At 39.8% G+C, this 14,275-nt stretch overlaps 1 protein-coding gene and 1 long non-coding RNA gene across 4 annotated transcripts in view; one reads left to right on the top strand and one right to left on the bottom strand.

The window, feature by feature from the left end:
- The window catches only part of dchs2 (dachsous cadherin-related 2), a 149,864-nt gene that overhangs the window by 109,250 nt on the left and 26,339 nt on the right, over nucleotides 1-14,275 (top strand). For 2 of the 3 annotated variants that reach the window (XM_062981158.1, XM_016994194.2), the window contains exons 13-14: nucleotides 538-1,395; nucleotides 9,135-9,245. In XM_062981158.1, the coding sequence (XP_062837228.1) occupies nucleotides 538-1,395; nucleotides 9,135-9,245 (969 nt within the window). Of the gene's footprint in view, nucleotides 1-537; nucleotides 1,396-9,134; nucleotides 9,246-14,275 lie in introns of those variants that run through there. The other variant, XM_016994081.2, reaches the window with a different exon arrangement.
- On the bottom strand, nucleotides 1,836-13,033 carry LOC134299171 (uncharacterized). The gene is made up of 3 exons (XR_010006325.1): nucleotides 12,937-13,033; nucleotides 10,954-11,069; nucleotides 1,836-1,891 (listed from the first exon to the last, which is right to left on the bottom strand). It is a non-coding gene; the product is annotated as an uncharacterized LOC134299171 (long non-coding RNA).

The following is a 14,275-nucleotide window of genomic DNA, read 5'->3' as shown; positions in this document are numbered from 1 at the left end:
CAAAAATGAACATTTATTATATACTGTACAGTAGTTGTCATCACAATCCAGCATAAACAAACTGTGAATCCCATCAATAATTTCTTGTTACTACCATTATTTCCATGTACAATATCTATGGTGCATGCATTTACCAATCCTGCATGCTCTGGTGTTCTCTTTGGCGGGCATGCTTCCAAACGAAAACTTTACTAGGTCTTACTTTTGGGGGAGGCCCAATTCCACAAAACCTCTACTAGGTCTTATTTTCAGGGGATGCCTTATTTTTTGGGAAACAGGGTATTAGGTCACTTAATATGAAGATCCCTGTGAGACTCCCAAGAGCCAATATTCAACCAGATAGCCTTGTATTTTGTTCACCTTGATCCGCTTTGATCCACTTTATGACTGACCAGGAGTACCTCTGTCTTGTCTGGATTTAATTTCAGCTTGTTGGCTCTCGTCCAAAAAGATTCCTCACCATTGTCATAATGAGGGTGCTCAGGCTGGGAAATTGTGTGTGCATTTTTAAAAAATGTTTTCTTTTCTGTTTTGAAGGTGGAAACGTTAGAGGCTACTTTGCAATGCATGAGACATCAGGAGATATCTTCACCACTTCCAGCTTAGACAGAGAGAATGCCAGCAATTTCACTTTGATTATTGAATGCGTTGACCTGGGCATTTCCCCAAGAAGCTCAGTCACCCAACTTCAGATCACAGTCTTGGATGAAAATGACAACAGCCCCTTGTTTTTGAAGAACCATTATCATACAAGTGTCAGCGAAGATATTGATGAAGGATCAACCGTTCTTGAATTACTGGCGATGGATGCAGATGAGGGTCCAAATGGCAAAGTCACATACTCCCTTGTTGATGGCACCTTTGGTATGTTTGCTATTGACAGAGTTACCGGAGCCATAATTACTACTAAACCACTGGACCGAGAAATAAAATCTCAATACATACTTAAGGCTGTTGCAACAGACTCTGGTATCCTGGGACCAAGGAGCACAAGTGTCAGTGTTGTTGTGCATATTGATGATGTCAATGACAACAGTCCTTTTTTCCTACAAAATCCTATCCAATTATATGTTTCCACACAAATTCCTACAAATCATACAATAGTAACTATGAGAGCCAGTGATAGAGACCTTGGATTAAACGGGGCTGTAATTTTTACTTTTCTGACACCAGAAACTATGTTTGAGTTGGATCCAAAAACAGGAGATATCTCTCTACAAAAACCTGTACTCCATGAAGGTTTTACTACCCATTTATTGATCACCGCTTCAGATCAAGGTGTCCCAGCAAAAACAGCTACCACACTTTTGTCTGTTCATTCTGAAGGACAAAGAGAGATGACTGCATTCAGCCGTGCCCAGTACGAAGTAACGGTCCCTGAAAATAGCAAAAAAGGTGAGTTGTTAGTCATCATTTGTATTTAGAACAGTGTTCCCTCACGTATCGTGGAGGTTATGTTCCAGGACCACCCGCAATAAGTGAAAATCCGCGAAGTAGGGATGCTATATTTATTTTAATATATATACATTATTTTAGTAGTTATACACTATTTTAAGTCTTTATCAACCAATCGTGTGTTGATAAATCGCCTCCTGTTGCCGTTTGCGCTCCTTTTCACTCACTTCGGCTTCTCCTTCCTCCCTTCCTTAGGCTGTAAATTGTAATTTTTTATGATTTATAATAGTCTTTTAGAGTTTATTGAAAAACCATGAAAGCGAATCTGCAAAAAGTGAAGTAGTGAGGGAACACTGTATATTGTCTGTGATATTGCAAGTGGTTAAAGGTCACAAAGATATTCTTAAGGAAGACAGACTAAATTAGAGGTTAGGGTCTTACCTTGAATTTCTTTTGCAAGGCCAGTCTCCTCTACAGATCTGCGCTGTTGGATTTTCTGGAAAGAAGGTAGCAGGGTTAGAATAGGAATACTTCCCCCCTCTCCCCCTTCTCATCCTTTTGGCTTTTCATGATCCCAGTTGGCTGAGGACCATAGGGGCTTTATTTGACAGACCATGTCAATTTCTCTTATCTCATCTGAGTATAGCCAAGTAACTCTGGGCCATTTCTTCCTTTTTCCACCCTTTCTCCGCAGTGTTTTGGTTTTTAAATAAGTGTCTTTTGTCTGATGGGGAAAATATTGGTTTCAAAATCTTTCCAAAGTATTTTGGGGTGTTTTAGTTGGCCCAATAAAGATATTACCACCACATAGATTTTTTTTAATCTGAAGAAATGTACTTTTGCACTGTCCTGGAGTTCTCAAAACAACATCCAAACTGAATCATGTTTCTGTTAGTTGCTTAAGTATATTCCTGGGCATCTGCTCAGATCCAGATCAATGGCAAATATGTTTATTTATTTATTTATTTACAGTATTTATATTCCGCCCTTCTCACCCCGAAGGGGACTCAGGGCGGATCACATTATAACACACATAGGGCAAACATTCAATGCCCATAAACACATCAAACAGAGACTGAGAGACACACACAGAGGCAAGTTAACCATTATGTTGCACATAATTTGTCATGTTTGACTTGCATAGATATATCTTAAATTCCAACTCTGTAGAAACAACATAGGTAATAGATTTGCAAGGCTTCCTGACCACTATAAGGCGAAGTTACAGAAGCCGACAAAGCAATCTGAATTCACAGGTACACAGGTTGGTGGTGCTTAAGATGGGATAGTGAGGTGCTTTGCCAACAGTGTGTGATTCCAACTTCTGGATACCTGCTGAAAGCTCTGCAGGTTTTATCTACTGGTAGCTAGCTATATATCATCATTGTCAACTTCACTTAGGATTGCTCTTAAAGGCTGCAGTCGTAAAGATGCCTTCTTGGGATGAAGTTCAGTTGAAACTACTAGTTGAATTTGTATTTTAGATAAACAAGGTTAACATTTGGGTTGCTGTGCGTTTTCCAGGCTGTATGGCTATGTTCCAGAAGCATTCTCTCTTGCAGCTTCAAGGCCTGGCTGATTCCTGCCTGGGAGAATCCTTTGTTGTGAGGTGTTAGCTGGCCCTGATGGTTTCATGTCTGGAATTACCCTGTTTTCAGAGTGTTGTTCTTTATTTACAGTCCTGATTTTAGAATTTTTAATACTGGTAGCCAGATTTTGTTCATTTTCATGGTTTCCTCCTTTCTGTTGAAGGTTAGCATTTTATTGGGCTACAAAACTCTCAGCATACAAAACAGGCAGCAGGTTTGCATGTCTTGTATTATTTAAATACTCCCACTGATATAAAGTACAACTCTATGGTTCTTTTAATTGCATAATTTGTTGGAATTTGGAAAACAATTTATCTGTTCAGTGTCTTTCCACTTACAGCACACCTTTGCCGTTTTAATTGAAGGTTGTGTGTTTCTTCATGATAATTAATACCAGCTGGTGAAAGCTTTTCTTAGGATTCCCCCAGGCAGGAAGCAGTCAGACTTTGCAAGGCCATTCAGTGCTAATCAAGGTGGCCAATTGCAACATTCACACTTGTCTCAGGCAGACCAGAGTTCTTTCTCCTACCCTGGACCTTCCACAGATATATATACTCCACTTGCCCAATTTCCAACAGATCTCAGACCTCTGAGGATGCCTACCATAGATGTGGGCGAAATGTCAGGAGAGAAGGCTTCTGCAACATGGTCATACAGCCCGGAAAACTCATAGCAACCCAGTTTTTTATTATCTCTAGAGTATGTAAGTTTAGGGGCCCCTGGTGGCACAGTGTGTTAAAGCGCTGAGCTGCTGAACTTGCGGACCAAAAGGTCCCAGGTTCAAATCCCAGGAGTGGAATAAGCACCCGCTGTTAGCTCCAGCTCCTGCCAACCTAGCAGTTTGAAAACATGCAAATGTGAGTAGATCAATAGGTACCGCTCCAGCGGGAAGGTAACGGTGCTCCATGCAGTCATGCCAGCCACATGACCTTGGAGATGTCTATGGACAACACCGGCTCTTCAGTTTAGAAATGGAGATGAGCACCAACCCCCAGAGTCTGTCACGACTGGACTTAACGTCAGGGGAAACATTTACCTTTTACAATTAAACAACTTGAACACAATTTTTGCTTCAACCTACCTCTTGCTTCTCTTAGTATAAGAATATAAGATTGCCTTGAATTTGAACAAAGATGCTTTTGACGTTTCTTCTTTCTTTCCCTCTTCTACTTTATTTGCTCTATTACACAGGTTTATAGTTTTTCATCACATTCTGTTGTGTTTTCCCAACATTAATAATGGCAGCTTTTTTGCACAAATAGTTCACCTCCCGTCATTGTTTATGATGTTATGTACATGATTTTTCATAGATAAGCACCCAGTGATTAACATTATGTAAATTAATCTGATACTGAAACAGTCTGTTATAAATTAGATCTTGTAAAGTTTGTGCCTTGACATTATAAAAATGGAGTTGTGGTAAAAAATTGAAACAGTTTGTTTCTAAGCAGTAATAAATATAAATAAGTGAAACAAGAACTCTTGGGATAAATAATAATTCTTGCTACGTTAAAACATTTTTATATTTTAACATAGAAAGAGACTTAGTATAGCAACTATCTGCTATATAGCAGTGGTTCCCAACCTGTGGTCCATGGACCACCAGTGGTCCACAAGAACTAAAATATGGTCCGCTAGCTCACAGTTACTATACCGTTGCGACGTGAGCGACTGGTCTCGCTAAACTCTCTTATAATGCAGAGGCAATGAGGATGTCGGGGGAAGACTGACTACCCATGAAAGACGTGACAAGCTTCCTGACTGCTGCTTCTCCTCCTCCTCCCTCTCCCAGAGTGGAGCCATTCCATGTGGCACCTGGAAGCAGAGGCACCTGTTTCGTTTTTAGGCCTGTTCCTGGGATTATTTGAGGTGCTGATTCAGAAAATTGCATTGGATAGACTACATCAGCTCTAGATTATTAAATATGATTTTCTGTGGACAAGCAGATGATGATTACTGGATGGCATATGTTCTGTATCAGAAACTAGAGCTGATGTGGTCTATCCAATGCCATTTTCAGCACCCCCAAATAACCAAACCAAATCTAAAGTTGACCAAAAACTGATTCATAAACCTTTTGGTACTAATGTTGGATAGTGGTCCATGGTCAAGTGGTCCCTGGTTAAAAAAAGGTTGGGAACTACTGCAATATAGGATCTACAATAGCTCAGTGTGTTGCTTTCCATCCATCATCACAGTAAGCATGGATATTAGTTGGGCTGGGTGTGGATGATGGAGCTTGTAGCCCTACATATTTGCTGAGGCTATCTTAGATTCATAGAATCATAGAATGATATTGTTGGAGGAGACCTCACAGGCCATCCAGTCCAATCCCCTGCCAAGAAGCAGGAAAGTGACATTCAAACCACCCCCACCCCCCCACAGATGGTCGTCCAGCCTCTGCTTAAAAGCCTCCAAAGAAGGAGCCTCAACCACACTCCGGGGCAGAGTTCCAGTGCCGAACATTAGGAAGAACATAAGTTCTTCCTAATGTTCAAGTGGAATCTCCTTTTCTGCAGTTTGAAACCATTGTTCCACGTCCTAGTCTCCAGGGTAGCAGAAAACAATCTTGCTCCCTCCTCCCTATGATTTCCCCTCACATATTTATACATGGCTATCATGTCTCCTCTCAGCCTTCTCTTCTGTAGGTTATGAAAGGAGATGTTGACAAGCTGGAATGTGTCCAGAGGAGGGTGACTAAAATGATCAAGGGTCTGGAGGACAAGCCCTGTGAGGCTTGGGCATGTTTAGCCTGCAGAAGAGAAGGCTGAGAGGAGACATGATGGCCATATATAAATACATGAGGGGAAGTCATAGGGAGGAGGGAGCTTGTTTTCTGCTGCCTTGGAGACTAGGACGTGAAACAATGGCTTCAAACTACAAGAAAGGAGATTCCACTTGAACATTAGGAAGAACTTTTTAATTGTGAGAGCTGTTCAGCAGTGGAACTCTCTGCCCCGGAGTGTGGTGGAGGCTCCTTCTTTGGAGGCTTTCAAACAAAGGCTGGGTGGCCATCTGTCAGAGGTGCTTTGAATGTGATTTTCCTGTTTCTTGGCAGGGGGTTGGACTGCATGGGCCAAGAGGTCTCTTCCAACTCTATAATTCTATATTTAATTTGCTGGTTTGTATACCTGTCAATTTTTGGGTATGTACCACTTCAAATAAGCCACATTTTCTGTTGTAACATGCACACCTAAACATCAGAATTTTTGCAGTAACTTCAATTATAGGTATTATTGCTTATGTTGCTAGCTTAAAGCAAATAGGAAAACAGTTTAACACCAGCTACAAACTAAAGTATATTCCTGCCCTCAAAATGTAAGTCTGTTTGTATTTACTGAATATTTGTTTTACCGTAACAAAAACTCATTTGGAAAAGGTCAATGTACAGTAACCTGAATCCATCACAACTGATTAAAATCAATTACCATGTTACAAAATTGGTTTCACAACTGACTAAATTTTTCAAAGCTTTAATCTTGATAAATTTTGATGAAATCTATTTTGGTAAATGTTTTTAAAGCTTGATCACAGTTCAATGTGGTGTGTTTGGTTAGCATAATGTCTCATGTTTTGTTTATTGCTCCGACTTGCACAGCAAACAAAATGGTTGTTTATTTCATGCTTTTGGAATGATAGATCAATTCTCATAATGAATTTAGGGATCTCTGTGGATGGAATATTTCTTTTGATGTTAGTATCAAACTGTGCCTATCTCTTTGAAACATCTCGAGGCTAATTCTTACCACACTGGAAAAGTATAACTAGTAGAATTTTTGACCTTTTCTCTTTGAACAGTTTGAACACCCTTTTCACTCTAAATCAGAGCTTTGGCACTTGTGGGCTATGAAAATGATATTCTGAAACTCTGCCTCAATTACCACATCACACACTGGTTTTAATTTTTTTTAAAGCAATTTGCCATGTGTTCCATAAATTAGGAAGCTCATCTGCTCTAGTCAGTTGATCCCACACTAGCCCTGGAGGTACACACATACATTGTCCTGAACCTACAATGGCAGTGGGCCAGAGTCCAGCTGGACCGACACTACATTGGCTCTGCTGGACTGTCACCCAACTGTCTGTGTCATGGTTGCTAATGTCAAACTGTGAACTCCTGGCCTTTGCAAGCATCCCATACTGACATCAGCAGAGGAGCTTCCCTGCTTCTTCCTGGTTGTACAGGTGCCAGTGTCTGAGCACCTGTACACGAGTCAAATCCATCCCCTTTTCCTTGCACTCATTGCCCATCTGGACAGTGGACCTGTCCAAATTGGACCTGATCCTGCTTTACACACTGCCAAGAAACCACAGAGTTGCTCAGTGTTTCAGGCAAACTCCAGAGCATCTCATGACTTTTCTCAATATGTGGTTAAACCAGGTTTACTTTGCAGTTCCCTCCAGAAGTGGCCTAATATTGTGTGGATAGTCTAAATCCAATCATGTGGAGTACGGGTTACTGTATGTACTCGAATCTAACACTCACCTTTTTTGGTTAAATTGCCTTGCCAAAATTAGGGTGTGCATTAGATTTGTGTAATACAGTAATCTTAGTGCTGAGCCAAAGCAATAGCGGAAGCTGCTTCAGGAGCATCTGGAGTTTCTCTTTGAGGAATGCCATCTGTAATTAAATTGTCATAGATCAATGCTATGTAATCCTGAGATTAATAGTTTGATGAGGCATCCACACCTTTTGGCAGAGAAAGCTCAAGGCCTTGTAAAAGTACAACTCCCATGCCTCCATAGCATAGAACCAAGGCAGTCAAAGTGGATTCATTCTACAGCACAGATGCACCCCAAGGTTTCTTTTCCATTGCTGAAAGCTTTGGTGTTCCAACACAATTGTTTTTAAAGAAGGAATTCTAAGCAGGCAGTAACTGTAATGGGCATATTACAAAGAGTGCACCTTTTGATATAAGATCAGCTCCCTCCCTCCTAGCCTTCAGAAGGAAAGTAAAAACCTGACTCTGGGATCAAGCTTTTGAATAATAGCCCAGTGCAATAAGAGATGTGTAATATGTGCAATGACCATGGAACGGCTCTAGATTACGTTTTTTGGATGGCATGATTTTAATTGAATGTATATTTTTAATTGTCAATCTGTATTCATTTTTAATTTGCAAATATTTTAAGCTCATGTTTTATATGTATTTTTAAGGCATTGAATAAAAGCCATATATAAACTGCCTTGAGTCCCCTTCGGGGTAGAGAAAGGCAGGGTATAAATAGGGTAAATAAATAAATAAATAAATAAATAATAGCTAAATAGGAACCGCATTAAAACAGGGAGTTATTTAGGCTCGCCATTTGACCAGAAAAAAGAGGAATTTTATGAACAAAGAAAGTTCTTCAGCAAGGAGATGGAACGACAGCACTCCCTGGTGGCCGGAACCATGCACAGCATCCAAAGATGCTGAAAGATGGGAAAGCCTATATATACCTCTATCTGTTATCTGTCTTGTCATTGTTATAGTCAGCATTGAATGTTTGCCCTATATGTGTTTCACTCTTCTCACACCCTTCGCGGTGAGAAGAGTGGAATATAAATACTACTATAAATAAATAAATGAATCGTATGTTCATGCTCATCTATCCTTATTAATGGTACATGCTGTCTTTCACCAATGATCAATTTTGCACAGAGGTAAAAGATAAGAAAATAAGAACATGTGGAAAGAAAGAAAAATTGGAGTCAGTGGGGACTGTGCTTAATCAATTTTAAATTAGAAGGAAAGTACATCAGAATGCCTCTTCAAGCAAACCCACAGAACAACAAAAAGATGACTATAGAGATCCACCATACTTATGCGCCTGATGCTTTGGAGTTAATCAGAAACCCTTTTGTAATTTTTGTTACTCTTGTTTGTCTTGTGAAAATTTTAAACCAGAATCTTATTTGCCAAAATGTAGATTGCAAATGCTAAAGAATTAGTTTGATGAGTAAACTTTGTTAGTCTCTCTAGCATTGTTATGGACAATAATACTGCATGTTCATATTAAATCAAGGTACGTATAACCACTGTGAAAAGAAATGGTTAGAAAATGGCTAGCTAAGCATTCATCGTTCAACCTTTCATGATATATATGAAAGTAAATGGCTGCTTTATGTCCAACTTCTAGTCACTACAAAATATATTCTTGTTTTTTCAGGCACGTCTGTTTTTACTGTAACTGCTTATGACCACAGTTTGATGGGAAAGAATTTAAAGTACCGAATCATCAGTGAACATGAAGATATTTTCTCCATCCATCCCATCACGGGTAAAACAGCCTATTTATCTGCATCTGTTCTAAAACCATTTGAGGCTTTGGTAAAATATTTTCCACACTGAAATTGTGATTGCTTTCTATAAACATTATTTCAGCGGTTAGTGTTAGTTTATTTAAGTGCCTGGGGAAGCTGGCTTTTGGCCTTTAAACCTAACAAAGATGTGTTGCTAAAATGAAGCCTTGATAAGAATTGTTTCCTTCCACAGTGATACTGATGCCAGACCTGAGATGAATCAGAAGACCAAGATAAACCCAGCAAGAAAAAAAAATCCAATTAGCCAATGAGTCGGTCATTCTAGGTTTGCAGGAGTTTTGTTATGACAGTTTTCTCAAGGCACTTCAGGACAGGGCTTAAACACATGCTGAAGCAGGTTTAATAAACCAGCTTCGGTGTGGGTTTAATTCCCCACCCCAAGAAAACTGGGCTTTCTTGGTGGGGTGTCCCCATGCCATCCCGGTAACTACCAGAATGGCATGGGACCACCCAACCCACTCCCCAAGCCCTTCAAAGAAGTAATAACTTACTGGGCTACCATTAAGGTACTGATGGAGTCCTCTTGGCACATAGAAATGATGCACCAGGAGATGGGGGTGTGGAGCAAAATTGCTCCTATCCCCCCCCCCTTCCAATATGCCATGAAGACTCCACAGTCTTCCTATGTGCTAGGAAGACTCCAGTGGTACCTTCTTTCAAGTTAAGGACTTTGTGGATGCGAGGAGAGGGGCGTGCCATCTCGCTCCTCTGGGCTTTTGGAAGCTTAAAGAAGTGAGATGGGAAATGGCTACTCATCCCTGGGTAGTTCCAGGTAGTCCTGTAACCACCCGTGTGTGAGTCCCCAAAGCCCCAACAACCCATTAGACCCGAGACTTTCAGGAAAACCTGGATCTAATGTGGTATCAAATCAATTCGAGAGAAAGCAGGGTTTACCTGCTTTCTTCCAAATTAATTCGCTTTTACTGGAAGTGTCATTTGGACACCTCAGGTAAAAGCCTGGAATGCCCCGCATTTTGGGGCCTGTCTGGAAGGGCCCTCAGTAACCTTGGGTCAGAGGAGGTTTGCCATTGCCTTCCACTGAGGCTGAGAACGTGTGCTGCTGCTCAATCACACAGTCGTTTCTGACTCTTTGTGACCTCATGGACCAGTCCATGCCAGAGCTCCCTGTCGGCCGTTGCCGCCCCCAGTTCTTTGAGCAAGAAAGTGTGACTTGCTCAATATCATCTAGTGGGTTTCTGTTGCCACACAGGGAGTTGAATCCTGGTCGGTCAGTTTCCTAGGCCAACATTTGAACCCCTACCACATGCTGGCATTCTTCCAAAGAGTTGTTATACTTTAAAATAATTCTTTTTTTCTTTCAACTTCATTCTAGTGAGAAAAGTATTTAAACTACTAGTCCTTAGGAATCAGTCTTTCTGTCCCCCTGGCATAAGTATTCAAAGTCTACCGAGGAAATATTTTGAAATGGACAAGATGTTGTTTTGCAAATTCCCTGTGGACTCCGCATTCATAACATTCAGATGTCCTCAAAATGAAGAATTCCAATCCAACAAAGTTGCAAGTGCTTTCTTTGCATAATTATTACAATATGAGCAGCATTGTTTTCCCCTGGCTCAGATCAAATCTGTTAATCCCATTAAGAGAAGTAGTTCTTCTTCAAGTGGTGGAATATATCAGTTTGGCATAGCATGTGATTTTACTTACTTCTGTAGCATTTCTTTAGCATCTCTTTATTGCTTTGTTTTATTATTCGCCATTGTGATGTAAATGTGGCTTCATTTTCATGTTTGATTGTTGAGACACTTCTTTCTGTTGAAATGCTATGGAAAATACCTTAATTAGAATATACATTTCTTTTAGCATCTGATTTAATGGGGTTACTGTTGCTATATTTTGTCAATTGTTGATTTGATTTATATCTCACTTTTCCGCCATAAGGGGCCCAAAATGGCTCACACTTCATTAAAATGGTATAGTTTAAAACCGAGGTTCCCAAGCTTATTAGGCCTACTGCCCTCTTTTCAGAAAAATAATTACTCGGTGCTCCCCTGGAAATCTATCTTCTTCAAGCAAACAGTGGCAAATTTGCATTGTTATGTCACACAAATTAAGAAACAACCTAAATTATCATTCATACATCTTTCCTTTTTATAGAATGTTGTAAACAAGTTCATTACATAGAGATATTCCTATCGATGCATTCTGGATTTGGTGAAGTTGTAAGCATTTTCTTATTTTGTGTAGAAAAATCCTGAAATGAGGATAGGCATCAAAAACTACATGGTTTTACAACTAATTTCTTGTATATGAAACCCATCAGGCCTTTCTCCTTTTCTAATTTCTACTTTAAAATTTGATCAAATCTGTTTCTGGCTCTTACTTTTTCCTCCAGTCAATAATCCTTTGTTTCAACCCATCCCATAAAAGCCAGTTATATTGACCACAATTATCCCTTTATCGTCTCCCAATCTTTGATTGTCTCATCTAGGTTTAGGAGGTGTCTTATCAGTTTCATTCCATTTTGTTTTAAATTTGTATATTTGTTCCTTTGTCTTGTCTAGAAACCCTATTGGGAGGGTTTTTGAATTCTCAGTGGTTTTAGTATCTTCTCATGCAAACTCCCTAAGTGGGCACTTCGGCTCACAGTGTGATGGAAAAGAGATACCCAAGGAGGTATTTGAGATGTGGGCCAAGCTGCTTGTCCACTGCTGATGTGGACAAGCTACTGGAGTAAGTAAGGAGGACAACTTGCTTTCTTGATCCCTGCCCCTCCTGGCTGGTCATCCAGTGATGAGATGCAATTCGATCTCAAATTCAACAAATAATGCATCTCTCAGAAAGGGGACTTTTCCATCCTGTTTAAAGGAAGCAATAGTTTTGACTGCTACTGAAAAGGCCCTTCCTAGATCCCCTGGAACTTTATAATTACAGACCAGTGTCTAATCTTCTTTTTTTGGGCAAGGTGATTGAAAAGGCAGTTGCCCTCCAACTCCAGGCAGTCTTGGATGATACACACCTCCATGTCCCATTTCAGACCAGCATTAGAGCAGAAGATGGAGTTGAGACTGCTATGGTCACCTTAGTAAATGGTCTCCACCCTAACATTGACACGGGGTATATGTCCCTTTTGTTGTTTTTAGATCTTAAAGTGGCTTTGATATCATCGACCATGATATCCTTCTGGAATGGGGGGTGGGTTGGATTGAGAATAGGAGGCACTGTGCTGTAGTGGTTCTGGTCATACCTCAGGCAGGTTCCGGATGGTAGTGCTTAGGAATAACTAAGCTGTGATGGTCAGGAGTGCGTACTACCAGCTTTGGCTGATATGCCACCTGCACCCGTTCCTAGATTTGGAGAACCTATAGGTGATAGTGTACACACTGGTAACCTCAGGGTTGGACTTCTTCAATGCTCTTTTCATTGGGCTACCTTTGTACCAAGTTTGGAATGATCTGCTGGAAGAGCTTTGAAATCTAGATCAGCTGTTGGAATTTAATTCACAATTGAAGACCCATCTCTTCCAACAAGCCTACCCAGTCAGTTTTAGTCATGAATTTTAAACTTGTGTCTTGTGTCCATTTTAATAATTGTTCTGTGTATTTTAATATATGTATTTTGTAGAACTACACATTTTGATATGTGTATTTTATGTAATGATTATGTGTTTTTAACTAAGTTGTAACCCACCTCAAGCCATGAGAAAATGGACGTTAGAACATGTTGATTGAGTTCGTTATCCTTTTCAGTATCATATTCAGAGAAAATCTGCTAGACAGAAGGTATATTCAATTAGGCAGACTGATTATAAACTTCACATCACTTTTTAATTATCAAACATATTCATATTCAGTGTTACAAATATTGTTATGAAAAAGGTTGTAAAAATATTCTCTATTTGTGGGAAATGTATTGAAACATAAAAGCGTGTCTTTTAAGAAGATTTTCATATAAACCATCCATAACTTTGATATTTATGAGTAAAGTTGCTGTGTGCTAAATGAGTACCAGCTGATTCCTTGAAAACATAACTTCCTTCTGGCTGTAGAGAAAAAGAAATATACTGCTTAGTTAAACCTCAAGTATGTTTTTAATAATCAATTATTTTATTAACATGGCTGTCTTGTTTAATATAAATCATGAGCACATTTGGGAACGTTTACATATGATGCTTTCAGCAATCATATTCCTAATAGAACTGAATCAAGCAACATTAGAAACAAACACACACACACACACACACACACACACACAATGTATTTGTTCTTCTTTTTGTTGATGGAGTAATCAGGACCTCTTTCATGAGCATCCAATGAGCCAATTCCATGGGGAGAAGTAGGAAGGGGGCTGAAAAAATATTTTTAGCAACGGCAGCTATTATTATTATTCTGCAGTATGAATACAATCAGCTGGGTGTTTGATTACACTGTTTACGGAATATACCACATGTACACAACCTCATCTTGTGGTTTATTGTGTTGTGGAGCTTTGAATAGGATGCAGCACCAAGGAGCCACAATAGCGTGGTGGGTTAAACCCTTTTGCCAGCCGGACTGCTGACCTGAAGGTTGAGTTGCTGACCTGATGGTTGCTGGTTCAAATCCATGTTCTGATTTTTTTTAAAAAAATATTTCAACATGGACTGGTATCTACAATGTGTTTCACATTCTGTGGAGCTGGTTTCACCGTGCAATATGGTTTGCGTTAAGACTTTTATTTTGGATTATACCCCGACTTTTCCTAAATTACTTTAAATTATTTAATTTAATGCTGAAACCTGCATCAGCAACCACCACAGTTTTGAGCTAGCTTCAAACTGTGTTATAAGGTCAGTATAGATGAGCCCTAGGTCTTCTGGTACAGCGTTTCCCATGGAAATTGACCATAGACTCACATTAGAGAACCTAGAGGTTTTTAGAGAGACCATACTAATCAAATCCATGAATATTCAAAGCCACAAAACCTAAATCCGCAAATGTGGAAGGCCAACTGTACAACCAAGAGCTAGGATAGTTGATCTGGATTGTAC

This window comes from Anolis carolinensis, chromosome 5 (genome assembly GCF_035594765.1).
Source record: "Anolis carolinensis isolate JA03-04 chromosome 5, rAnoCar3.1.pri, whole genome shotgun sequence".
Lineage (NCBI taxonomy): Eukaryota > Metazoa > Chordata > Lepidosauria > Squamata > Dactyloidae > Anolis > Anolis carolinensis.
Note: the sequence above shows the minus strand (reverse complement) of the source record. Positions and strands in the feature narration are given on the sequence as shown.